The sequence below is a fragment of the Amphiprion ocellaris genome, chromosome 4 (genome assembly GCF_022539595.1).
Source record: "Amphiprion ocellaris isolate individual 3 ecotype Okinawa chromosome 4, ASM2253959v1, whole genome shotgun sequence".
NCBI classification, from domain to species: domain Eukaryota; kingdom Metazoa; phylum Chordata; class Actinopteri; family Pomacentridae; genus Amphiprion; species Amphiprion ocellaris.
Window position 1 is genome coordinate 20378624 of NC_072769.1, and position 27141 is coordinate 20405764.

General features: G+C 39.1%; 1 protein-coding gene across 7 annotated transcripts; it reads right to left on the reverse strand.

Annotated features, from left to right (window-relative positions):
- Nucleotides 1-1707: 1707 nt before the first annotated feature.
- Nucleotides 1708-17214, reverse strand: psip1a (PC4 and SFRS1 interacting protein 1a). 7 transcript variants are annotated; one of them, XM_023285995.3, is made up of 18 exons: nucleotides 17103-17176; nucleotides 16860-16899; nucleotides 16554-16643; nucleotides 15841-15917; nucleotides 15290-15428; nucleotides 13861-13950; nucleotides 13443-13538; nucleotides 11685-11744; nucleotides 11534-11594; nucleotides 9923-10016; nucleotides 9495-9678; nucleotides 9166-9245; nucleotides 8980-9035; nucleotides 8749-8819; nucleotides 6990-7091; nucleotides 6710-6911; nucleotides 3816-3912; nucleotides 1708-2449 (listed from the first exon to the last, which is right to left on the reverse strand). In XM_023285995.3, the coding sequence occupies exons 3-18, from the start codon at nucleotides 16623-16625 to the stop codon at nucleotides 2419-2421; spliced, it is 1512 nt and encodes a 503-aa protein (XP_023141763.1). In that variant the 5' UTR covers nucleotides 16626-16643; nucleotides 16860-16899; nucleotides 17103-17176; the 3' UTR covers nucleotides 1708-2418. The 7 variants fall into 7 exon arrangements, with proteins under 7 accessions (XP_023141763.1, XP_023141932.1, XP_023141676.1 ...); XM_023286164.3 differs by having other exon boundaries at nucleotides 16864-16899; nucleotides 17023-17153; XM_023285908.3 differs by having other exon boundaries at nucleotides 17023-17153.
- Nucleotides 17215-27141: the final 9927 nt, after the last annotated feature.

Below are 27141 nucleotides of genomic sequence, written 5' to 3' on the forward strand. Positions count from 1 at the left end.
TGTGCATATTAATAAAGGTTTACCTGCCAAATGTAAGCTAATCTGCTTCATCAGGACAGTTTGATCACATCTACTTGACAGCAGCTTTGAAACATCTTCAGTTTGAAATATTTCTGAATTTTAATTGATCCATGATCCTTTTTTTATTACCTGGTTCCCACATATTTTAAACCAGTGAAACACACACCTAAAATATAAAATAAAATGTCTCATGAAATAAACAAAACTGACCTGGGCTCCTATCACTTACCATAAAAACCTTTTTGATGTAACAGGTTTACAGTGATAAGTCCTCATCCTAGTGTCCATGGTGATAAAAGCCTACGTGTTTGCAGTTATTGCAAAATTGAACTCCAGAGGCCTTTAGAAATTTGCCTTCTTGCAAGTTTATTTTTTTGGCTCCAATATGCATTTAGAAATACAAAGTCAAGCCTAAAATTATTCATACCCCTGAAAAATTTTGACTTTAAAGTTACTTTTATTCACCCAGCAAGTTTTTTTTGATTGGAAATGACACAAGCTTCTCCCAAGAGACAGTAAGATGATATACAAGCAGCATCATTGTGGAAAAAAATATTTCTCAGCTTTTATTTAAGCAAAAGTGATGTCCAAAATTATTCATACCCCTCTCAATAATGAATAGAAAAGCTTTTATTGGCGGTGACAGCAATCAAACACTTCCTATAATCAATGACCAGCTTTTTGCATGTCTCCACTGTTATTTTTGTCCATTCATCTTCTGCGATGAGCTCCCAAGTCTTTAAGGTTGGAGAGCCTCCTTGCCATCACCCTGATCTTTAGCTTCCTCCACAGATTCACAGTTGGGTTCAAGTCAGGAGTCTAGAAGTCCAGAAGCATGTAAATGTTTGATTTGCTGTATAGAGAAAGATTTCATGCCAGTTTGAGGAGGTGATATCTGCAAATCCCAGCTGACTTGGGCTGAAAGCAGGGGACACCCTGGACAGGTCACCAGTCTATCACAGGGCTACATATACAATCACATTCCCAGTCACACCTATGAACAATTTAGTTACCAATTAACCTCAGCATGTTTCTGGACAGTAGGAGGAAGCTGGAGAACCTGGAGAAAACCCAGCAAGTCAACATGCAAACTCCATAAAGATCCCGGGAAGGCCAGGACACGAACTGGGGATCTTCTAGCTGCAAGGTGAAAATGCCAACCACCATGCAGCCCAGTTCAATAATCAGTAGATTAGTAATGATACAGTATATAATAAAGGTCTGTGTGTCACCAAGTTAAATGTCAAAGAAAGCTTTGACTCCGTGTTCCAAGAAGGCATTAAACTAGGTCGCAGGATGAGCAGAACAGATGTCTTACAAGGTTTTGTAACTATGTTTTGCAAAAATGAAAACACACACCATGTGCCCAACCAGGCAATGACAAGAAGTCAGATGAATGCAATCGCTTGCTTCAAACAGACTCAAAGGGACATTCTGTGCAGCACATGGTGTAGTTTGGGGAAGTTTCTTTATGAAAACACAGGACAACTCTGGAAACCAGCACATTGTCCTTCTCAAATGTTTTCCAATAGTTTAGTGAATGTGATGGTCAAAAAATACTCCACCAAACTGGCAGCAAAGTTACAGCATGATCAGCAAGAAATGTTTGAGGGGAATCACACCACCGAAATGTTTGAAATTATTCAGATTTCTGTGCTGTCAATAGAAACAACTAAAGACAAAAGGTGCACTATAGCTACCACTTTATTACTGGATGTTGAAACAGGTCTTCAGACAGGCACAAAAATACTCTTATTTACATCTATGTTAAAAAGAAACCTTAAAACAGACACTTGAACTTGGTTGAAAATAAAGCATTTTCCTGGCAGAAGAAACTTTGGCAAACTCCACAGTTTTCTGTTGGTGCATGTGAAGGTAACATCCATGAAACATGCCTTAGAGAGTGTTAACGCAGCTATTACACATTTTAATGGTGCTTCTCTCTACAGATAATCATGTGTGCTTTAGACCATCTGTACAGGAGGCTGTTGATTCAGCAAATGTCAGTTTAAACGTGTTAGAAATCAGAGCAGGATCAAAACCTTCTACACCAGTTGGGACCAGATGGCACTAACACCGCCTCATCTAGGTCTACGTTCAGTGCTGCAGATTTACAAACTCTTACTCTACACTGTTGTTACTATGCAACATAAGGTGTCTGAAAGTTAGCGATTACACAAAGTACAAAAATAGAATATGCAGTCAGTCATTATCTTAGGAGGGCAGGCTGATGTACTGAAACGTTTGAGCAGCAGCATGGTCAGTAAACTGGAAATGAATGATCGTCATCAGTCATCCAAGTGAACTGGACAGGAGATCCCAGTTGGTCAGGCCAGTTTTTACAAAGGTATGTTTTAGTACAGCAGCAATTCTCTTTTCTTCAGCCATGTAGGACACTCAAGTGGACTCCTCCTGATCTTTCGGGGCACTAGAGTCAAAAAACAAATACATAGATGTGAGGTAAACAGGTTTACGGTATTCCATGTTTTCTTATTGTCGGTACATCCCACTAAAAGACCAATAAAACCAGTAAATAAAAAGGTTGAGTCTGCAATTCCAAGCCGGTATATTTTTGGCCGTATATCTCGTCATGGTCCGCTACCTGTCTGGTCTGTGTGCGCTGAAAAAAAGAATCCAGTGTTGGTACACAGCTCAGTAAATGGGAAACACAACAGTCAATGGGTCAGACTAGTTAAGCCTCCTTTGTTGTCCAAAAGTATAAAGTAAATATATTAATGAGCCACACTACAGCACTGTGTTACATATGACATAAAGTTACAGTAATGCTGAAAATAGGCCCCAGGAAATGTACTTTCATCAGCTGCTGAGGAAAATCCTTTTTCTGCAATAAAACTATACACGTAAACTCATTTTAAAAACTTCACATCTTAGTTCTCTTCTTAATCTCATTCAAATTACTACATAACGATACAGCTACAAGTCCAGCCGTGGAACACACCATTGGCTGACAGTACACTACCGCTCAAAAGTTTGGGGTCACCCAGACAATTTCATGTTTTCCATGAAAACTCACACTTTTATTCATGTGCTATCATAATTGCACAAGGGTTTTCTAATCATCAATTAGCCTTTCAACACCATTAGCTAACACAATGTAGCATTAGAACACAGGAGTGATGGTTGCTGGAAATGTTCCTCTGTACCTCTATGGAGATATTCCATTAAAAATCAGCTGTTTCCAGCTAGAATAGTAATTTACCACATTAACAATGTCTAGACTGTATTTCTGATTCATTTAATGTTATCTTCATTTTAAAAAAAATGCTTTTCTTTCAAACATAAGGACATTTCTAAGTGACCCCAAACTTGTAAATGGTAGTGTAGATAATTTACACTCATTATAGTTTAGTTTCTATTGAGAGCATTAAAGCTGCAGTAGAAAGAAATCTGGACAAGGCAAAATAAACAAACAACAACCAAAACCCCACATTTTGAAAATACATGAAAACTGGAATATGTACAGGCAAAAGTAGTCACCTTAAAGTCACCATTCACTTGTGGATTCACACAAGATTTGAACCCTACATTCCTGAATAAAAGTTCTTTCTGGGTGAAAACAGTCTCCCATCAGGGCCTTCATTTAATAAGCCTGAAAATGAAGCCAAGAGGAGGTGCAACAGTCCACTTTTCTCTCAGACCACTTGAATTACAATATGCTGAAATATTACTGTGGATTTTTTTTGCCCAGCAATGCTAAAATAACTGCCAGCCCCAGCTTTAAGGGGATGTAGGGGATCACATACGCTGTGGGCTGTGTGTGTTATGTTAACTACCTGTGATTTTCTTCTGCTGAGGCATCCTCAGGAGGCTTCTCTCTCTCCGTCTCCTGCTTGTTTTCTTCGGGGCTGATATCACCATTTGTCACCTTGTCTTTGGGCAAACAAGAGAGACACGCAGACTCAGACAGAACGACCTACAGCACCACAGAGAGGAGCTCACAGCAGCATGTGATGACTCATGCAGCACTCCAGACCTTACTGGCATAAATATGATTTTCCGTCTATTTGGCATGCTTTGCTCCAGAAGAAGAGCTTTCACAGAGACACGCATTTTGGTGGTAGTAGAGTACGTAGATGCAAGGATGTGGCTGCTCACAGTCACTGTTTCAATTGAGAATACCAACCACAGAGGTCCTGTGACAACCCCACCGGAAAGGAGAGTGGAAACAGTCTGCGAGCAGAGCATCAATGTCTCTGTTCTGTGGGTGGTCGTCCTATGTGACTCAGCTGGTCATAGTGGATTTACCAGTGACCAGCAGGCATTCCTTAGAGTGCAAATTCATCACCTGACTCTTACTATTACAACTTCTAAATGCCTTGTGCTGTAATAAAACCAGAAAAAAAAAAAAAAGAAAAAAAAGCTAGCAGATTTTTTTTTTACTTTGATGGCCCACTGATGAAAACTGAGTTTGTTTTTACCTTGCGAACATGTGTTTTTTGTGTCTGTAACATGAGTGAGATAAGCAGCCAACGCCATCGCTCAGCAATCTTATATATATATATATGTATTACAATTCTACAGTTTCATTTATCAGATGCTTTTATCCATAGTGACATACATCTGAAAGTAGACACAACACAAGCAAGGGCCAGAAAACAAGCTCAAGTGTGATAAAGGGACCGTGGTGTTTGCAGGCAGTGCAGACGTAATAGGATTTCTTTTTTTTTTTTTTTGCAGTGAGTCTATCAAATGCAAAGGTGTTCAGTGACGACATGGGTTTTTAGTCTTTTCCTCAAGACTGCGAGGGACTGTGGAGATAGTATAGTACAGAGGTATTGTACATATATAGTATAGTATGGTATGGTATAGTTTTAAATATATATATATATATATATATATATATATATATATATATATATATATATATATATATATATATATATATATATATATATACACACATGGGTATTCAACTACAACTCAAAGCCATGGGAACCCCACATGTATTTAGTTGGTGATGCAGAAATTACATAAATATGTTTTTATGTTTGGTTCATTTAAACTGCTGGTTTCGAACATAAATATGAAAATTAATTAGTTTATTAGTATTTATTACAGAGAATATTCAATCAGTAACATTAGTTTCACTTTGATTTTTCCACAAATTAAAGTGATTTCCTTCATTATGAGACAGTGTCAGACCTACATGCACTTCAGTACAATATCATGTTTAAATATAGTTATAGTGCAGCTGTCCGTTATCAATAATCTGCTGCATTGATCATTAAAATAAATACATTATGCACATTTAATAGTTTTCTACCAGCATTCCTGTCTAACATAATTTACAGTCGCAGCTTTTTACTGTCATAAATTTTTATTTTCCTCATTGTTCTCCATTAAAACAACCTGTTGAGTGAAGAAACTGAACACGATTGGTCCATTTTGTGCAGAAAATGAGTCCAATGATGCATTAAACAATCCTGTTCGTGTGACGAGTTTGAAGCAGAAAGTCTGAGTTCACAAATAAAGTTGAAAACCACCTTCATCCTGTTAACTCTGACTGAGGTTTTAGTTTTTGTCGACTCACACAAAGAAAGTCTGACTATGTTGTCTGACTATGAACTGTTTTCATAGTTCAGCCTGTGATCTGCTAAATGCCATAAGACTAGAAAAGCTACGCCGGTTGAAATAAAAGTGTCCCATCAAATTGAAAATGCTCTTATAATTTATTGATTATGGGTCCAGGTCCATATAGGACTAGTTAGTGACGTGGGGTCTAGCATGTAGTGGATTAAATGAAGCCCAGATTCAGAGAATTTTGCCTTTTAGATATTTAGTTACTTAAATAACTGGAGGAATCGTTTCAGCCCAATATGAGTGTAATTTAATATTGATTATGTGTTTGTCTCTGTCTTATGTTGTCGTTTCCCGTTTGGTGAGTCGAGACAAAAATCCCACCTTGGAGGACAACAATATGTTCTATTCAATGTATTGTTTCAATACTAGTGTGATTTCTTTTTTTTAGATATATTTTCACTGGATAGTAAAATTGAAACACCATCAAGCCCTTCTGGTATCCAATATATGTGTGCAGCACTGTGAAAACACCAATAACAGGATTAAAAGCTGCATTAACAGAAAAAGAAAGTACAAAAACACTGCAGGCATTTCAGAATAGTCTGACACTAAGTCAATATTGATATGTGCTTTTTGCAGATCATATTTACAAGACAGACTACGGCTGGGGAGGTAAAACTGAAAAAAGAAGTAAGCTGGTCGGATGAAGAGCTGCAGGCAACAGCAATACTCCAAACCTCTAGTTTAATCAAGGTGAGCAAAACCTTTATCTGCACCTGTCATATGGAAATCCACAGGCTCAACTCACAGCTGCTGATGCTGCAGTTGTCCCAACCATAAGGGAAACTGAGTGAAACTGTTGGAAACACAGAGTGAGCCAGAATCCTGAATACTTTTCTGCCGACGTGTGCAGTCACAGTTAATGTGTTCATGATCAGATTCTTCACAGTGATTAGCTGTTCATTGACAGAACGAGTCATGAACTCCAAAAGCTGAAACAAGCAGCTCCACTAAGCAGAACAAAAAAAACACAACTTCAGGCAGAATTCATTTTGTTTCAAGAGCATGAAATAAATGCACTGAACATCATCAGTGTTCCAGCTGACTGAAAGAAGTCAAAAGTAGGAGCGTTGGTATTGAACAGTACCTGTGTTGTTTTCTTTGGCTTGCTCGACTCTCTTCAGCGCTCCTTTCTTCGCTTCTTCGTGCTGCCGTTGTTCAGCTAAAGACTTGTTGAGCACCTGGCTGAGCACACAGTCCCCTTCCCCGACCAGAAACATGCTCTTAAACTTGTTGTACAGCATGGTGGCCTTGTCCATGACGTCCTGGCTGGCCTTGAATCTGCGGATCTAGAACACAAACAAAAGCATGAGTCTCCGCTCATTTGAAACAGTCTGGTTTAGGATACATTCTGCCTCAGTTTTTACCTTTTTGAGCGTCGCAATGAGCTCGCTGTGTTTCTGCAGGTGCTGGGTCGTGACCTGAAGGGCGCCAATCTCGTCTAATGCGTCCAAGCACTTCTTCACGTCCTAGTGAGGCGAGGGCAGAGAAGGTCAACAATAAAGGTGGCATTTTAAGAAGAAAAATAAGTACAAGCACGTAGAAATCATGCAATAGTAAATATATAATTATAATATAGCGATATCTATAAACTGTACTGTCTGTGTATGTATATATATGTATATATATATATATATATATATATATCACTAGCAATGTTACATTGGTATGTGGGAAATTATATTAGGCAATTTTTCCTTTTGTTTCTAGTGTTTCATTGATGTTGAAATGACAGTTTAGTTAAGTTTATCTAATTTCTAAAGTAAAAGTCAAAATTTTTATTTCAGGTTCCTTAAATATGAATATTTTCTGGATTTTTAGCTTCTCCATGATGGTAAACTGAACATTTTTGTATTGTGGACAAAAGATAGCACATTTGAGGATGTCATCTTTGGATTTGGGTGACATTTTTCACCATTTTCTGTCTTTAATCGATAGTTTCAGCACAAGAAAGCTGATTAAGCCCTGATTCATGTTTGTTTAACAGCTGGATTCTAACTGCATCTCTGCAGAGGCAAATCATCCTCCACTGTCAGGAGCAGGGAAGCTGATTGATAAAACAGATTATTTGGCAGACTAAATGTTAAAAGTTGCTATTAGTTGCAGTCCTAATTAAATGACCAAAACATCTTTTTTTTTCATATTTGTATTTTCTGCTGTATGTGGATTATCATGTCATCTGAAAAAAAAGAAACAAACTTCCTCAAGTCAACTCTTTAATATTAGGATTTTGACTGTTGTTTGAATCACGGCAATATCAACCGGTTGTTAATTCTTGTCAAACTGTTTTGCAGTTGAACTTTGCTGCTAATGCTAAATGCATTTTGTTCACACTTCTTTTTTTTAAGGATAACACCTCATCTAACATAATTTAAGGAATCAGATAAACACTAAAGCTAACTTAAATCTGCTTTAAAGATTTGAATTTCCCAGTTTTTGACTTGTCCATTTAATTTAGCTTTTTGTTGATTTTATTTCTGGTGATTTCTACATACTTGTACTTATTAGTAAGAAGTATGTGTACATCTGTCTGTCTGTCTGTCCGCAGCATTACTCAAAAACGGACTAACGGATTTGGATGAAATTTTCAGGGAAGGTCAGAAATGACACAAAGACCACCTCATTAGATTATAGCAGTAATGTGGCTTATAGTCTGGATTGCGATCCCACTACAAATCGACTGCTGCAGACTTATTGTGGGACTTATCCGCTGGAAATGATACAAGGAACAATTGATTAAATTGTGGGGGTGTTTCTGAGTCCCATCAATTCCCACCGCCCACTACATATTTAGGTCACGCAATTCGGTATCCATACATAATGTACACATGCATAACACAGTCTGTGTTCGCTATCAAATAAGCAAACACAAACTCATTGCCTTTACTGTATGCAGAATGATCATGTCTACTTTCATGCACTCTGAGGCAGGAAATCCCAGAGTATCTATCACACAGATTTGTTTAGAAAGACTCACAACATGTTTGCTTTCCGTGACACACTAAATACTGCAGGAACACCATGAAACAGATGCCGTGAACCTAAACATGAACATTATTGCATTATTTAGATGGAACTGTTGCATTTAGTCTTACAGCATCATGTGGACAGTTAAGTTGAACTTACAGGGTTGTCAATTTTCAGTGAAACTTTGATTTCACTGTGGAGTCGCTGGAGTTTCAAGTCAGTGGGCATTTCTGAGTGAAAGGAAAGAGAAAACAAACCATTGTTCCTCCTAAATGACTGTTTCTAAACAACTTTTCTCAAGTTTAACAAAACATCTGTAAATTTAAATCTGACAAAAAATATGATTCAGTCTTCAACACTGCACACAGATTTCAAATGGCCGCTAGTCACCTTTTTTCTTGGCTCCTGTCTTCTCTTCATTTTTCTTTCCATCATCTTTGTTTGGTCTGAAACAGTGTAAGAATCATGACATGTCAGAAATCATGCACCCATGATGAACCGCAACTTTAGGGAAAGCATTTCATCTGTATACAGTCAACCTGACAATAAAGGCATGCTGCCTGTGTGTAAACTTACTCTCTCAATTCATCTGCTTTCCGCCGTCGCACATCTTTATCCAGTTCTGAGTTTTGCTGCTTTTTTCTGCCTTTGTTTTTCTGGGATTAAAAGGAAATTTTGTATATGAAAGCATCATGCTGACTGCTCCAACATAATACATCTTTATTAGGAACAATTTCTGTGTTTCAAAGCTGAGAAATTGTGTAAAAGTGTGTGTGAAGTGTAGTCCTGCACCCCTGTACTATACTATAAATGTACAATACCCGTGTACTGTACTATATATGTAAAATACACCTGTGCTATACTATATATGTACAATAAAATCCAATAGTGGAGTGAATACTTGCCTCTTCATCGTCAGAGCCAGAAGAAGTGTCATCCTTGGACTGTTTCTTCTTCTTAGTTTCCGGCTCCTTCATCTCTGCATCCTTTCCTTTGCTGTCCTCTTTCTTCTTTCTCTTTTCCTCCTCTCCAATTTGGATCTTGTCCTCTGCTGCCCGCTTTCTCTTTTTGTCCAACTCACCAGCGTCCCTAAAATGAGGACAAAATATGTTTTTCTTTTTGCATATGTTGGGCTGGTTGCAGATCTGATGGTCTGTGAAATTACTGTTTCTATTATTTAGATTATTTCTTTATTAAAGGATTGACAGTTTGACAAACTTCAGATCAAAGTTAAAGTACATTTACGTCACTTTTGTTCACGTTGCAGGGAAAATAGGCATGGGTAGACGAAAAATGTGAGGCTTAGGTGAGAATTGTGTGTTCAGGTAGTTACATTTCATTTCCAGAGCCTTGATGGTCCTGCTGCTGAAGCAAAAGCAGCTTCTCACTTTTGGGTTTCCTGCCTCTTCGTTTCGGACCATCTCCACCTGATCACATGAGCAGACAAACACACAAACACACACAACATATTAATTCAGTTTGTGCAAATGAAGAAATTAATGCTCAGAATTCAGTTGTGTTGTGCAGAAGTCAGGTTGGTACACAGTTGACAGCCCTATTTGACAACTGTTAGAATCCATATTATGGCAAGAACCAATCAGCCAAGTAAAGAGAAACAACAGTCCATCATTACTTTAAGAACTGAAGGTCAGTCAGTCTGGAAAACTGCAAAAACTTTGAAAGTATCCCCAAGTGCAGTTGCAAAAACCATCAAGCGACGAAACTGGCTCATATGAGGACAGGAAAGGAAGACCAAGAGTCTCCTCTGCTGCTGAGGATAAGTTCATCCGAGTCACCAGCCTCAGAAATGGCAAGTTAACAGCAGCTCAGATTAGAGCCCAGATAAATGCCACACAGAGTTCTAGTAGCAAATACATCTCTACATCAACTGTTCAGAGGAGACTGAACCAATCAGGCCTTTATGGTCAAACAGCTGCTAAGAAACCACTACTAAGGAAAAGCAACAAGCAGAAGAGATTAGTTTGGGCCAAGAAACACAAGGAATGGACATTAGATCAGTGGAAATCTGTGCTTTGGTCTGATGAGTCCAAATTTAAGATCTTTGGTTCCATCCACTGTCTTTGTGTGACACAGAAAAGGTGAACAATGGTCTCTACATGCATGGTTCCCACCATGAAGCATGGAGGAGGAGGTATGATGGTGTGGGGGTGCTTTGCTGGTGACACTGTTGGGGATTTATTCCAAACTGAAGGAACACTGAACCAGCATGGCTACCACAGCATCCTGCAGCTACATGCCATCCCATCCGGTTTGTGTTTAGTTGGACCATCATTTATTTTTCAACAGGACAATGACCCCAAACACACCTCCAGGCTGTGGAAGGACTATCTGACCAAGAAGGAGAGTGATGGAATGCTGCTTAGGTCAGATGACCTGGCCTCCACAGTCACCTGACCTAAACCCAATCCAGATGGTTTGGGATGAGATGGACCACAGAGTGAAGGAAAAAGGACCAACAAGTGCTCAGCATCTCTGGGAACTCCTTCAAGACTGTTGGAAAACCATTTCAGGTGACTACCTCATGAAGCTCATGGAGAGAAGGCCAAGAGTGTCCAAAGCAGTAATCAAAGCAAAGGGTGGCTACTTTGAAGAATCTAAAATATAATACATAACATGTGTTGACTTATTTCACACTTTTTTGTTTCCTACATAATTCCATGTGTTCATTCATAGTTTTGATGCCTTCAGTGAGAATCTACAATGTAAATAGTCATGAAAATAAAGAAAAAACATTAAAAGAGAAGGTTTGGTAACCCAAACTTTTGACTGGTAGTGTAGCTGCCAGTGTGTTTAATGTATCTGTATTTTTGTCGCTCTCAAACAAACTGTGTACACAACACACTGTTTTTAGAAAAACTTTTCTGATTATTTATCTTCTCAAAGACCCAAAGCCACAAACAGCATCACAGGAAACGCAGCCTACCTGAAGGACTGACGGGACTTGCTGGTGCGTCATCTTTTTGATTCTCCTGGTCCCCATCGGTCTGAAAAAAATACATAATTCCATTTTAAAAAATTTACTGTAACCTATTGTTGTTGTTCTGAAATTTAAATATTTAACTAACACTACTGACCTTTTTCTTTCTTCCTCTCTTGGGTTTAGGAACATCTGCTGATTCTTTCTGAGCAGAGCCCTAAAATTTGACACGATTGAATGATTTTATTACAGCTGACATAACATTTGTAGCTGTCTCTGTAATTCCATTTAACACAACAGTGGAAGCTGTAGCAGTTAGAGGAGAAGAAACTACTTAAGAATGTGGACAACGTTGCAATAATGGGACTTTCAGTTGGAATCAGTGGCACCATCTAGTGTACAACTGGTATATTGCATCTTATGCAGTATTAAATGTGTTGGTGTTTCATTCAAGACAGGTGTGTGTCCCAGCTCCATATTCCACACTTTAAGACAGGGGTGTCAAACTCATGTTAGTTCCATTAAATAACCACAACTCCAAAGTTTTCCTTTGTTTTAGTGCAAAAAAGGTAAATTCTGAAAATATTCACATTTAATGAATTATCTTTTTACAAAACATCATAAACTGAAATTTCTTAATTAAAATAAATTACATTTTTTTAAAAAATGCCTCAGTTTATCACTTACATATTACAACTTAAAGATCACAGAGTGTCTACAAAGACACAAAACATTTAGTCCCAGGTATGTGGAACTGAATGATATCGTAAAGTCAGACAAAAAAAAGACAAAAACAAGACAAACTATGACAAAAATGAGACACAAAGCAACAAAAACAAGACAAAAAACAATGAATAAAGCAAAATACAAAATGATTAAAATAAGACAAAAAACACAAGCGACACAAAAGGAAACATAAAACGACAGAAATCAGACAAAAAAACAACAGAAACAAGACACAATATGACAAAAACGAGGCACAAGAGAACAATGAGCAATCTAGTATTTTACTTTCTGATCAAAACAGCTTGTCATGGTCTAGAAATAATTTTACATTCATAGTTTTACAAATTTATAATTTGCAGTTAATGTCTTCTCTGTAATTTTCACACTTGACAAAATCATCCTGCAGGCCGGATTGGACCCTCTGGAGGGCTGGTTTTGGCCTGCGGGCCGCATGTTTCACATCCCTGCTTTACGATGTTGCTGCTAATTTAACTTAACAAGAGCGACACAATGTAACTAGAATTATTGTGTTTTCACAGCTGTATGCATTTTCTTTAAGCACAACAACACCACACAAAAAAATGTAATGTTTTCCAGTTTACACACTGACATTTTTGGGGAAGGTAACTTCTGCATGGAATACAGAACTGGGACACAGCCTGTGATGTGTTAAAATAGTAATAGCATAGTAATAAAAAAACAATCTGTCTCATTTAGAATAAACTACATCACAACATTAACTTACCTTTCTCCAAAGTACATAGAAAGCCATGCAAAAATAAAATAACATCAACTAATCGCAAACAGTAGAATTATGCAGTACATGGACGGGAAAGAGGAAATGGAAAGCGCTACCATAAAATGTCAGGGTGGTCTCAGAGAGAGAAAACAGATGCGAAAACACACCGGGTATTATTTGATTTTTGCTTTAGAGACATTGAATTTGGTCCCGAGCCTAAATTGATTTGATCTAGAGACATTCTAGCACGAGAGCCCTTTGTGATTTCCTGCTATCATTAGTCTGATCAAAACATCAAGCATCCACAAAACTTTGTGACCAGCAAGAATTTTGAGTCAAACGGAAAAAAACCACCAATTGAAAAACCACCAAGTGTCACATGCTTTCCCACGGAGAGGGGGTGAGATGACCTGCACCGCTTTATGGTATCCCAGCATGCAAAGTACGTACATCCTGGTTCTGTGGACCCTGCTCAGAGATCAGAGACCCTTCCTCCTCCTCCTCCTCCTCATTCTCATTCTCCTGCTCAGCCTCATTTCCTGGAACCTGAATGCACCCAAGACACAGCATAGGACGCAGTGTGGTGGGGTAAACGAGTCTTAAAAGGGAGAAAAGTTAGCGAGTGTTCTTCTGGAGCACACTACTCTTTGCACACCTCTTCATGTTTTATCAAAGAAAGACACTATTAACTTGTAAACTGTGTCCTGCAGTGATTCAGTGTGAAGCAGACACAGAGGAAGATTTTAGTGACAGCAAAAAAAAAGAGAGAGAAGCTAACAACACAGGAACAAACCAGTAGCATGTCAATGCAGTGAAGCGACTATAGATTTACTTTGCAAAGACAAGATTTAAAGAGACAGAGGCTTACTTTGGATTTCATCCCCTTGTCATCTGCATCCTCTTCTCCTTCTGGACTGCTGTCTGAATCCTTTTCAGTGAAAGACTCAGGGGCGACCGGCTTCAAATACAAGAAGAATTTGGTGAACCCTTTGAACCCCCAAACTGCCCACAGGTTTGAAATGCATGTTGTCTTTAAAAAACGAATAAAAAACGACACCTTTTATCAGAGCCTGGAACGGTAAAAACAGAAACAACAAGAAAAGCACTCAGAGAGTGCAGCACTCCACCAAAGCTGCTCAGTCGTTGTATTATTTCCGATGGCTAAGTCCCAATAAGTCCACCACGGTGGATTTGTAGTAGGATCACAATCATGTGATCATCAGCAGCCAGCTGACGTAGTGTTCACTTGTTGTCATAGTTACAGTGACGCCGTGTCGCTATCTCACAATGATACAGAAATCTTTAACCCTTTGATGCGCAGTGTGGGTCAGGAGATACCCATTTTCCATTTGATTTGGGACACTTTTGACCCATGTTGCACAGCAAAGGGTTAACAAATCTGTGGATCCAGACTATAAGCCGCATCACTGCCAAAAGTTACTTAGTCACTTAGTCCTTGTGCCATTTCTGACCTTCCCTGAAAATTTTGTCCAAATCCATTAGTCCATTGTTGAATAATGTTGCTAACAGACAGACAGACAGACGGAGTAAAAAGCAGACTTTCAATTTTCCAGTGGAAATACTCAACTTTGATGTGTTGCTCTATTGAGAAAGCTTAAAGTCAAGACATTTTATATATTTATTACCCTGCCAAGGAACGCGGTGGAGTTATGTGACGATTAGCATACGTTTGTCCATCTGTCTGTCCGTCTATTAGCAACATTATTCAAAACGGACGAATGGATTTGGATGAAATTTTCAGGGAAGATCAGAAATGACACAAGGACCAAGTGATTAGATTTTGGCAGTGATGCGGCTTATAGTCTGGATCCATGGATTTGTTAAAGATTTCTGTATCATTGCAAGATAGTAGCACGGCATCACTGTAACTATGACAACAAGTGAACACTCCGTCAGCTGCCTGCTGATGATCACATGATTGTGATCCTGTGTACTTCAAGATTGTCAGATACCTGCAACCCTTGAAAAGGTACAGGTACACTATGCTGGACCATTCATGGCAATAAAGCCTTAAAAATATGGCTGGTTAGCTCAGTTGGTTAGAGCATGGTGCCACTAACACCAAGCTTGTGGTTTTGATCCCCATATGGGTCAAACAAGATTCATGAATTTTCCTCAAGGGGGTGATTAAAGTACCTATTTGTCAAAGTACACAGGTTTGCACAACAACAATAAAACAAACACAAGTGATTGCATAAAAAAATGATCTTATTTACCGTCAATCCAACCTGGGAAAGAAGGCAACATCCTGAAAAGGGAGAAGGAGGCGGACGTACCTTGGGTGCAGTAAGCTCGACTTTTGGGTTGTTCTCGATTTCCCACAGTCCTTCGTTGAATCCTTTCCTCTTGTTGGGCTTGGCGTACTTCTCTTTGTTAGGCTGGTACGGAAAGATATCCTTTGGGCCAAGAAACGCCCTGTAGAGAGGAAAGACAATTTTAAAGGTGTTTGTACATTTGATACTTTCTGTATCATTAAAAATGTAGTATGGGTTTTTTTTTTAACTACAAAGTAGAGCAGGAGCACATATTACGACAACAAGCAAGTAACTCTATTCAGCCCTTCATCAAACACTAATACATTAAAGAAACAATATCCATCAATGGAGAACAATGACGGCTCAATAGACAGTTTAACAACGGCATTATTTAAGTGCAACCATTTACTATTTAAAATTATTTGCAGCTTTTTAATGGACAACTCTGGTTTAACATATCATGCAATTCCTCAGATATGTCCTATTTCTTCTGGGCATTTAGACTTATATTAAATGCCCATTGAAAGAAAAAGAAAACGACAAAGACAGTTACAGCGGCGTCTGTTACTGACGTTTCATGGGTGCCGAAGAAGAAAATGGGAAACTTGATGTTGGATGGCTTCACGGCACCATCTGGGACTTCATCGATCTGGCAAAAACAGGAGAGGAAACAGGTATTAAATGCACAAAAAAACATCATCCTGTGTGTGACATGCATGTTACTCCTTTAACCTTAGATGCACAAGTGGGTCAAAAATGACCCGGTGAGATTGTTTTCTTTCAATCTTTTTGTTATGAAAGGTTTCTATCATTTATAGTCCTCAAAAAAGCATATTTTTGATATCATTCTATTCACATTATTAAGTTATCTTTTATACTGTTAAAGAAACTGTAATATTTGTATTACTACCCTAAGCTCTTTATCACTGATAGTATCATACAAGAGGCGATGGAGGGACAGAGAGCAGTTAGAGGACATTTTTCCATTGCTGCTCTGTGTAATATTCTTTTTTTTTAAATTAGCAAAATCTGTTTTAAAGTGAAAAACAAACATATTTCAAACATGAAATCATTCTTGTGTGTACAAAAATATGATATAAACAATAACATAAATGATTATTCTTAACCAAAATGGCATAAAAACACATTGATTCTTACAAGGGTCATTTTTGACCCACCTATGGAGGAGTGTAGGCTCCGATCACTCGTGCATCTAAGAATTAAACACGTTTAATTTACTTAAAATTAATTGCACTATCTACATCTTTTGCTGTGCTTGACTTACTCTTGCAGGCCAGTGCGGGTAACCCTTCATCTTGGCAAAAATCAGATCACCAGGTTTCCAGTCTCGAGCCATGTTGGACGTGTTGCCAAGCTGGAAAATAAACCGAACACACACCAAAACATAAGTACCTCTGCACACATAACTACATGAAGGTGCATCCATCCATCCATCCATCCATCCATCCATCCATCCATCCATCCATCCATGAAGGGCCCCTCCCCCTAACTGCAGCCAACATCCTTCACCCTCCACAGCTCATTCAAACGTGACAGTCAGGTTATCGAGACATAAATAGTTCTCACTTACTCACAGTCACGGAATGTACTCGAGCTAATCTCACCGACACCTAGTAACACGGGAAAGCCACGTTAACGAGCGTGAACACGATGTAAGCATCAACAAACACACACGCTAGCTAGCTTGTAGATGTTAGCGGCTAACTAAACTACAACAGCTCCCGTCTATTAACCTCTAGCAAGTAAAGACGTCTGCGAGGAAGCGGGGTGTCCGTAGTGGTTGAGAAAATTCTTCAGATATCATAAATTTTACCAGGAAAACTCTACTGCCTTTCCGCACAGTCCGATGCACGTTTTCCGCTCCCGCGCAGGACGTCAACAGACCGTACCATTCCACTACGGGACGGAGGGGGGGGGGGGCTGTTATAATTATATGTCGCTAACTCTGCTGTGTTGTCTTTAAGAAGCAGAACAAACCGCTGTTACACAGTTAAAACAAATGCTAAATGGGTATGAAGTTACAATCGGGGTCAAAGTGAGCATAAATGGCATTTAAACGTGCGTGTATTTGAGGACGTAATCGTCTCGCCGCTTCAAAGATCGTCTATTTAGGTCGACGGACGTGTCTATAGAAAGTGGGCGTTGTCATCCACGCATGCGCTTTCATCCCACAACTTAATAAATATAGCCACGTTCAACGTTGTCATGGGAACTGGTTAAGGGAAGACTTAACATTTACGCATTTACAGAAATCGTAAAATTTTGTAGTGCAGTATGGGTAATTTTGGTCCACTGGGCAGTTTACTTGTTCCTGGTACAAAAAAAAAGTATCAGAGTGGGAGCTCTGCCGATGTTGGTGCTGATGCTGAGAGTGTCGCTCTACATCAGCTTTAACTGTAGTTAAATCCACATCATTTACTTAAGTGTAACTGGCAATTCATCAGGGGAACAGTGCTCTATTGCAAGCAAATGTACAGAAGTAAAAATGTTGTTACAATATTAAAAGAAAAGTACTGATTTGGTTCCTCTTGTTGATATGGCATCATTAGATTATTAATATGGAGGCATCAGCAGCAACTTTACATCCAGGTTTTCCTACTGGGACACCAGATAAATTGGAGGCCTCATCAGATGATTAATGGGAGAAGAAAGAAGAAAAGATTTAATACATAAATCTTTTTACAGTTTTGGGGATTTTCTCTTTAATCTTTGTATTTGTTTATATATTTAATTATTTGAGCATTTATTAAAATTGAATCCGAAACATGACCCACATGTCACACTTTTTATAAGACACCAGAGCCCCAAAAGGTTGGAAGCCACTGGTTTAATCTTTAACAATGTGCTGCATTTGTAAAGCTTGTTAAATTATCAGTTGCTTAAAATCAAGTAAATTGCAAGTACTTGTAACTAGTAATTAGTAACCTGTACTTGAATGCAATATTTGAGGAAATGTACTTAGTTACTTTCCTAGACTTGAACTGGTAAATTTGTCTTTTTTCTTTTGTGGTTTATGTAGTTGAGATTTGTGTGTGTGTGATTATTAATAAGTGTTTTTGGCCATAGATGAATCTGTTTTATGAGTTTCCTTCAACTTTTATCCTGGTTGCTATGAGTGCATTAGGAAGTTTAATGAAATCAGTTTGTTGCTGTCAAATGGACCCTAACCCTTCTATTAGACAGGACCAAGGACAGGTCTACAGGGACACACTGTTTGACCATGGAGCAACTCCCCTTACATTAAGTCATGGCTGAATGAGCATAGCCTTTAGTGTGGCAGACATACAAGGACACATGTTGAACGTTCTCTGGAAAAATAACAACTTTGAGTATAATTGTGATATTTTGCAAGAAGCAAAATCACACCGAAGAATAAAGCTTGGATATCTCCTTATTCTACAATAAAGATTGATTTAAACTCATTACCGGGTGTTTGTCCTCCCAACAGGCTGCCCCTGCTGTGTAGTAGATTTACTCATCACCAAGTCAAATGTGGAAATCGTCTGTACTGACATCCTGACTCAATCTGGTTGCTGTTTAGTGACCTCTAGTGGCAAGATTAACACATGAAACGTAAACTCGAATGATGCACTACAGCCCAGGTTTTGGTATTTGACATTTGCTGGATGAAATCAGGAGTATTAGCATTACAAGCGCAGCATCTTTTAATTAGATTTTAGCGGTTTGTTTTATTTTAAAAGGCATTTATATGGAAATTTGATGTGAATTTATTTATTTTTTTAAAAAGCTACTCAACAGTAGCAGGTATTCAGTGATTTAACAGTCATTTTACTACAGACTCTTTTTGGAATATCAAACTGATCTGCTATGTTTTCAAAACTCCAGGTTAGATTAGCACCAAATTATTACACAATTTTCAAATAATTCAACAACTGCCTCCTTTATTGATGATTTAGTATATTCAAATACAGATGCATGCCCATTTAAATCCCAAACTGAAGACCTAAATCGTCTTATTTTGTCCAACCAGCATTTTAAAACCCGAGCACTTTCAGTTTACAGTAATATAAACCTGAAAAGGAGCAACTTGCCACATTTGTAAAGTTGTTATAAAGCAATATAAAAAAAGATTATTCAACTCATCAGAATTCATAATGGTTTGTTTGCTTTTCTTTCGAGACATATGGAAATGTCTATCCATCTGTCAACCATAAGGCGCTGAATAGTTTTTTTTACTACTGTAACACTGCAGATGATGGAGATGAATGAAGGTGACCTCGACATTTGTGGCCACACTGATACTCAAGTGTACATAAATCTGAGTGTGTGCGTTATAAAGACAGTAGAAGATGCTAATAGTTGAAGGACAGGCGCACCGGCCAGAGGGTCCCAGAGAGGGGGATAAGGGAGAAGAGGAGGCCAGGGTGGGCCAGAGGAGGGTGGATGAGACAAAAGGAGAAGGGAGAGAGAGAGAGAGAGAGAGAGAGAGAGGTGGAACCCAGGTCCATGCCCAGGAATAGCTCACAGGAGCTTCCAGGCCCCCTACCCAGCCTGCGAGGTGAGAGACCTTGGCGTTGGACCCCAGCCAGCTTAGTGGGATTCCTGCCCAGACACACGGCTGCAGCGGAGGCCAGGGATGGAGCTGTGGAGAGATGACAGTGTGTGCGCGGATGCGAATGTGTATCCTTCACCCTGGCAGACGAGCTGTTGGCAGAACATCCCGACCCACTCCGTCTCTGAGGGCCACAAAGTCCTGCTATCCTTCCTCACTCATTTGTTAACCTGCCTCTCTTCTTTGCAGCGTCCTCGCTCACGCTGAGAGACGCTACTTTATGTATGACCGGTGCCATTCAAAATCACCTCCCCGCTTCAGTGCCGTCCTCTGGCCACCGTGACAATGAGACAACCCAGAAAAGGGAACAGCTGGATTTCGAGAGGGTGGTGATTTGCTTTACGCAGAGTACAACATTTTGTGTATAGAAGTGTCCCACAATGAAAACAAGTGTAGTGTTTTATTAGCATCAAGATGCTCTTAAGTGAAAGCAAACTATGCTAATGTACACAACCGTTCAAAAGTCTGGGGTCATACAGACAATTTCATGGGTCAATATATAACTGAGGAACTTTTGAAGTCCATGGGATATATCTTGTATACATTTTTATTAAAAGTAAAAAAAAATTATGTTTTTTTTAATCTTCATTATGATCATGTCTACAAATTCCATCATTATTTATTATGGAAACAATCATTTATTCATAAAAAATGACAGGATATCACTAAAATGTCAACTAAATAACCGTCCGAATTTAATAACAACCACCTTCTAATTAGCTAAACAATAATAAAATGAGCTTTTTCAAAAATTGTTTTGATTGTGTTCTTTTTATTAAGTTGAGATAATCATGACAGATATTTCTTTTTTGGCAATATGTCGGATTTTATATGGAAAATAACTGTGTCCGAGAAATCACTTTCAACTAAGTTACCCATTACAAAAACACCTCTCAAGGAAGTGTGTTAATTCCAGATCACATGACCTGCTCCTCATGATGTCATTTCCTCCTGAAGAAAAGACTGGCAAGACTCCAAGGCTTTCTGAGTTATTTAATATAAAGTAGTGTGTGAGTCAAGTGTGGATTTATCACATGTCAACAGGTTTACTACAAGATCTTTAGAAATAACTTTCAATTTCACTCAAATGTATAAATAATATTCTAGAAGAATCTTTCCCTAAAAATGCCATGTAGTGTTTTGGTTATAGGCAGCAATGTTGATTTTAGGCCTGAAAACAGCAAAAATGTCAACTATGATAGCTGTCAACTATGTTACAAAAAGTCCCGCAATTATATACTGACCCTCGTGTTTTTTCCATGAAAACTCACACTTTTATTCATGTGCTAACATAACTGCCCAAGGGTTTTCTAATCATCAATCAGCCTTTCAACACCATTAGCTAACACAATGTAGCATTAGAACTCAGGAGTGATGGTTGCTGGAAATGTTCCTCTGTACCTCTATGTAGATATTCCATTAAAAATCAGCTGTTTCCAGCTAGAATAGTCATTTACCTCATTAACAATGTCTAGACTTGATTTCTGATTCATTTAATGTTATCTTCATTGAAAAAAACTGCTTTTCTTTCAAAAATAAGAACATTTCTAAGTGACCCCACACGTTTGAATGGTAGTATACACATTCCAGTCCAATACATCTTTAGACATTGCATATCATGCATTGATAGTTTGCAAAATAAAGACGTTGAAAAAATATGATACAGCACTATAGGTTTAACAAATCAGCAGCATATGAAATCCTCTGTTAGGTTTTGTCCCTGCTCAGCCTCTGCATTTCTCGAAAACTTTGCAAACCTGCTATTCTTCCTGCAGCCACTAGATGTCCCCAGACCTTCCCACCACTGCCTGATCCCCTTGCCCGACCTACACACCTGTTCCCATTAGGCCCTACCACCAAACCGGTCCAGTTTTTCTCATGATGCTGTTCTTTCTTGTCATTTTGTACCTATTCTTATCTGTTTACAGTCCTGCGAATGCCCAGGTCTTGCATTAGATTTCATTCGATTAGCATCCTGAGCTCTTGTGCATCAACTGAGTGCCTTGAGCAGCCGCAATGAAATGCCACTTACACAGTGATGTAGAGCTGTAAGAATTAGATGATAATTAGTCAGTAAATGCTGTCAATAAATTGTTGGTTCCTTGAGGTGTTTCTTTACATGATAGTAAACCAAACACCTTTGAGTTTGCACTGTTGATAAAACAAGACATTAAAAAAAATCCACCTGGAGTTATGAGAATTTATACTGGGTATTTTTCACAAAATGTATTAATCAAGAAAATAACCTGATTTAATCCTTCGATGCAAAAGGGATTGGACCCTATGCTGTTCCATAAGTGAGTCAAAATTATCCTTATAAATATAAAATATAAACTCAATGTGTTTTTATGCCATTTTAAAAAATCATTTCAGTTGAAAATAATCATTTGTATCATTGTTTGTATTATATTTTTATCCACACAAGAATGATTTCATGTTTGAAATATATTTATATTTCATTCTATGACAGATTTTGAAAATTTTGATAATTGAAAAAGAATAATATTACACAGAACAGCAATAGAAAAATGTCAACATCCATTTTGTTGACATTTTTCCATTCTTCCTCCAGCTGTTGCTGCTCTCTGTCTCTCCAAGTTTGTGCATCAGCTCTTGTATGATATTATCAGTGATAAAGAGCTTGGGGTAGTAATACAAATATTACAATTTCTTTAAAAGTATAAAAGGTAACTTAAAAATTTAAATGGAATGATAACAAAAACATGTTTTTTGAGGAGTTGCTGGAATATGAAATGATAAAAACTTTTAATTACAAAGATATCACAACAAAACAACCTCACTGGGTCATTTTTGACAGACTTATGCATCTAACAGTTAATAATTATTTGCAAATTCACATTTAAAAACACTCACAAAGAACAATTTTGTGGCGAGAGCAATTTTGCAATGACAATTATAAACTGTTACTTGCAATAAAGCAATTTAAAGTTAAGTAAAACATCTGAATGCTTCTATATATCTGGATGTGTGGCTGGACTCGAAGATGACAGAGAAGGATGCATCTCAACTCTTCTACAGACAGTGAAGCAGAGCGAATTTGAATCATATGAATGTTTGAAATATTAATTTAAATTTCAGAATTATGTTCACTCAAGATAAAGTGTAAATTCACATATTAAACCTTCTATTTCTCAGTGAGTTATATAAGCACATGCATATTTATTGAAACCTCTTTTTTCAGAATCAAGCTCGGCATGCTTGAACAGGAACAAGTCTGCACACCCACAAATGTGCATATTGATTGTTTGACAAAAATGTCCTTAAAACTAAACCCACTACCTCTGCAGCAGCACAGCATGTTTGAATATTAACTGAAGATACAACTTATTGGTCTTATAAAACTCCAAATCACAAAATTTGCCTCAAAGGGTTTTACGTTTTTTTTTTGTTTGTTTTTTTTTTTACTGGTTGCATCTTTTCTCTTTAAAACCTCAGTAGGAAAAAGAAAACAAAAATCTCCAATAACTCTTTAATGTGAGTAAAAAAAAAACCTTTACTAAGTAATTCCATCTACTATTTCTCAGCGTAAATATGAACAATGATGAAAATTTATAAAGGTTTTTCTTCTTCAAACTTTGATGAAATCATTGATTTTGGGTTTTTGCACTCTCCTCTGTGGCATCATCTGAAGGGCACCTTCTCCGGACTTGAATGAGCGATGGTGTCCTTGAGCTTGTGCGTGTGTGTGTTTTTTTTACCTCTGTGTGTGTGTGTGTGTGTGTGTGTGTGTGTGTGTGTGTGTGTGTGTGTGTGTGTGTGTGTGTGTCATACACATGTATTGGCATCTTTCCCCTTACTGCTGGCAACCCTTCAGCATGTTAGGGGAACGGACGGGGGTGCCACTGGAGAATGATAAAGTAGTCACAAGACAGGTCAGTACATTCATTAACACCACGGCAATATTTGTTAATAAATACGGATAAGTTTGGCATGAACTTGGCAAAGCATTAACTAAATGCTGCTCTGCATATGATCTTCAGAGACAATCGTTACGAAGCACATAGTGGAGGAGAGTCACCGAATAGAAAGAAACCAGCATGTTCCCTTGCATTTGATCACAGTGAGGACTCAGAAGGGGTGGGCGTACTTTGTATGGGATTTCTAAAGGAGGCGTCCAAGAGCTTCGCACAATCATCAAGAAAGCTGAGAGAGAGGCAGGAAGGAGGGAGGAGTGAAGACGGGAGGAAGCGAAGGAGGAAGATAGAAAGAGTCTGGCCCTCGGACAGCAGGTGAGTGTGTGAAGGCAGGGGATGACAGATGCTTCTGTCAGCGTTCCAACAGTCGCCACTTTGTGGGAGCAGCGCAGATGCCTTCTCCCCCTCTCCCTCCATGACTTCCCTCCATCCCTCCCTTCCTCTCGACAGGCTGTGATGTGGGGATAACAAGACAGGAGCAGTCCTCTCAGCAGTAAAGTGACCACACTGGCACGGGGCTACACGAGGACGTGGGAGGGGCGGAGGTGATGGAGAGGTCCGGGCCCGAGCTCCGAGGCTTAAGGAGGTCTCGGCGGCGGCGGTGGGGGTGGAGTTATAAATGTGGGGGTCAGTGTGCGAGGACAGGGGAAGGGCTCTCTCGCTGGGCTGTGGGAACCAGCTGAGACGTGGGGTCCGTGGCGGTCCTGCCTGTGAGGAAAGCAGATGTTTTCACTCGGGGGTGTGCCAAGTTTGCAGAGCAACCTTCAGCTGCTTGGAGGTCAGGTCTTTAATAAGGGGGCTGGGCGCAGGACATTTTGGAGGCAAACGCTTCAACTTTGATACAACAACATATTAATTATAATGGTAGACCATAGGGCAGAGGGTTGTAGCGGAACATCCCACCCCACTGGTTTGGAGCCTCCATCAGGCTGACACTAGCCAAGACTGGCTGGCAGAATTACTGCTGTCCCAGCACTAGCCCTTTTTTTCAACCAGACCTCACTGATGCAGAGGCAGCAGTTCGGATTGCTTTAACCACAAATGACTGTTATGTCTGAGGTGATGTCCAAAAGTAACAGTTTTATTTGGGTTAAAATACACATCTCAGGGTTTAAAGTTCCTCGGACTCTCTTCTGATCAATAATTTTATGTTAACAATCCATCACTTTGCTGTATATAATTTGAAGAACTTTCAATTCTGCAATTCCCTTCAGCTCTATACAGCTTTTCAGTGCCCTGTAGCTCATAGGGTATTAATTTTACGGCCCCCCAACTTTACTGCTTTGGTTCTCTCACCACTCTCATCATCGTATGTAGCAGGCAGCTAGTTTCAGAAAAAAAAACAAAAAACGTTTCGGTGAAGCCATTGTCTGGTACCTGCCAACACCAAACATCCACAAGAGTGAATACTGAACTGTAATCTACTGGGCGGACAGAAATAAGACTCAAGATTAATAATGTTGCTATGTGACTGCTGGTAGTGTAAACGAACACAAACAGCTGAAAAGTGATGATACTTCAACATCAAGTTTACAGCTTTGCTCTGCACCCAAAAGAAATAAAAAAAGATTACCTCAGGTGTAAGCAATATTTGCAATGTACATGATTCAAGTGACTCAGTTAAATTAAACTATTGCCAAAGCTAATACAGCCAGTGCCACAAAAAAAATAAACACTCAAATATTAAGTTCTTGATTATTTTAGGCCATTTTTGCTCTTATTTCTTTGATTTACTTGCCACATAGTGCAATCACATATGGAGTTTCCACTAAATGAGCTATATAAGCCACCTGTGTGATAGCGGCCCTGTATGAAATGGCAGAAAGCCAACATTAAAGAGTTGCTGGTAAAGAAAGTTGAACACCTATAATCCAAAATGGCCCAGATATTTTTCCCAGGAACTAAAAGATAAGTGAATTCTGGACTGACATTCAGCAGGGGGGCTGTCTTTCCTAAGTAAGTTAAGTAACTCTTAGCTGTCCCATTAGCCATTAGCACTCAGCTTTCTTACCCCGAGTTTGTTGTGGAGCTTCTTTTTGAACTTTTTTAACAGCAACTTAGTTTACACCCAGCATCATCAGTTCTTGTTTTTCTACGCATGGTGATACAGGACATTTTGAAAAGGCTGCAAGGCTGCACGAAATAGGACAATTAGTTTCATCATGGAGCCACAACGATTACAAAAAAAAGTGATCATAAGACTCCATCACTTCCCAGCCCGATGAGTTAAGAAGGGAGTTTCACCTCATCTCAACCTTTGCATTGATTTTCGAGAGAGTGGGAGATCTGGGGATTACTTTGGAGAGCAGCAATGAAGACCTAGCTTATTGGGTCTTTTTTGTATTTGGCAAATGGGCTTGACAAAGATGGAGGAGACAAAATCTAGGGCTTACAGCTGCGGCACCCAATCGGGGGAACTTGAAAGCAGCGCTGGGATGGGAAGCTGGGAGAGAGGGTACCTCATTTAGGAGTGGTGAATTTGGACAGGGGGCATAGGGAAATGCTTAAAGTAAACCACAGAGGCCCCAACAATCGTCAGGAATTGAGACGTTTTAAACCTTTAACGGGGGACTGTGATCAAAGCGGCAGCGGATCCTCACTTGAGTGTGAAAGAGGCACCGGAGGGAATGGAGGGGATTGGGGGGGATCATGGCAGGTTGAAAACGTAAAATCAGCACATTAGCTTTATAAGGGCATCAGAATATAGATGATCTGGGGATCATTGGACCCATGGGGGACCAAAGAGAATCCAGTATGTACCAAGCTGAGCTGAGGAAAAACGAGGCCACTGCTGACAGAAAAGCCTCCCCTTATCAAAGATGCAGCCGGAGTGGGAATAATGTTGCTCAACTCCCACAGAAAATAACTTCATACACAAGTTTTATTTGAAAAACTGTAGCATTATCTTTACGTATGGGTTGTTGCTCACTAACAAACCGAATGCCACCTCGCATTTTACTGATTCATATCGCAGATGAGAGGCTTTCATCACGTCAAATTTTTCTGTCTGAGGTTCACTCGCAAAGTCATTTACAAGTCTGACCATCATTTCATCTGATCAGAGAGAGACAGAGACGCCTACATACCGGTTCATCCTTAAACCCCTCTATGCTATATTTTCTCATCTAATTCCTACCCGGTCCAGGTATGTGCCTCACGTCTCCTTCTCTTTTTAAACCCACCTTAAATAGAACACAAATTAGTCCAGTTCTTCCCCATACCCTCGCTGCTGCCTCTCCCAGTCGCAGGGCTAATTCAGAGGAGCACTAGCCCTGGGTAGCAGGGGTTCTCGCTATGCTGAATTATAAATCAAAGAGCACTTACATAAAACCACTTGCTAATTA

What these genes read in the sequence shown, in the direction of transcription:
- psip1a (XM_023286077.3), bottom strand. Translation starts at nt 16,625, where the DNA reads ATGGCTCGAGACTGGAAACCTGGTGATCTGATTTTTGCCAAGATGAAG. An exon ending in AAAGCAGATGAATTGAGAGA is followed by an intron (nt 9,036 to 9,165) that starts GTAAGTTTACAC and finishes ACACTGTTTCAG; the next exon opens with ACCAAACAAAGATGATGGAA. An exon ending in GACAGGAGCCAAGAAAAAAG is followed by an intron (nt 8,820 to 8,979) that starts GTGACTAGCGGC and finishes CCTTTCACTCAG; the next exon opens with AAATGCCCACTGACTTGAAA.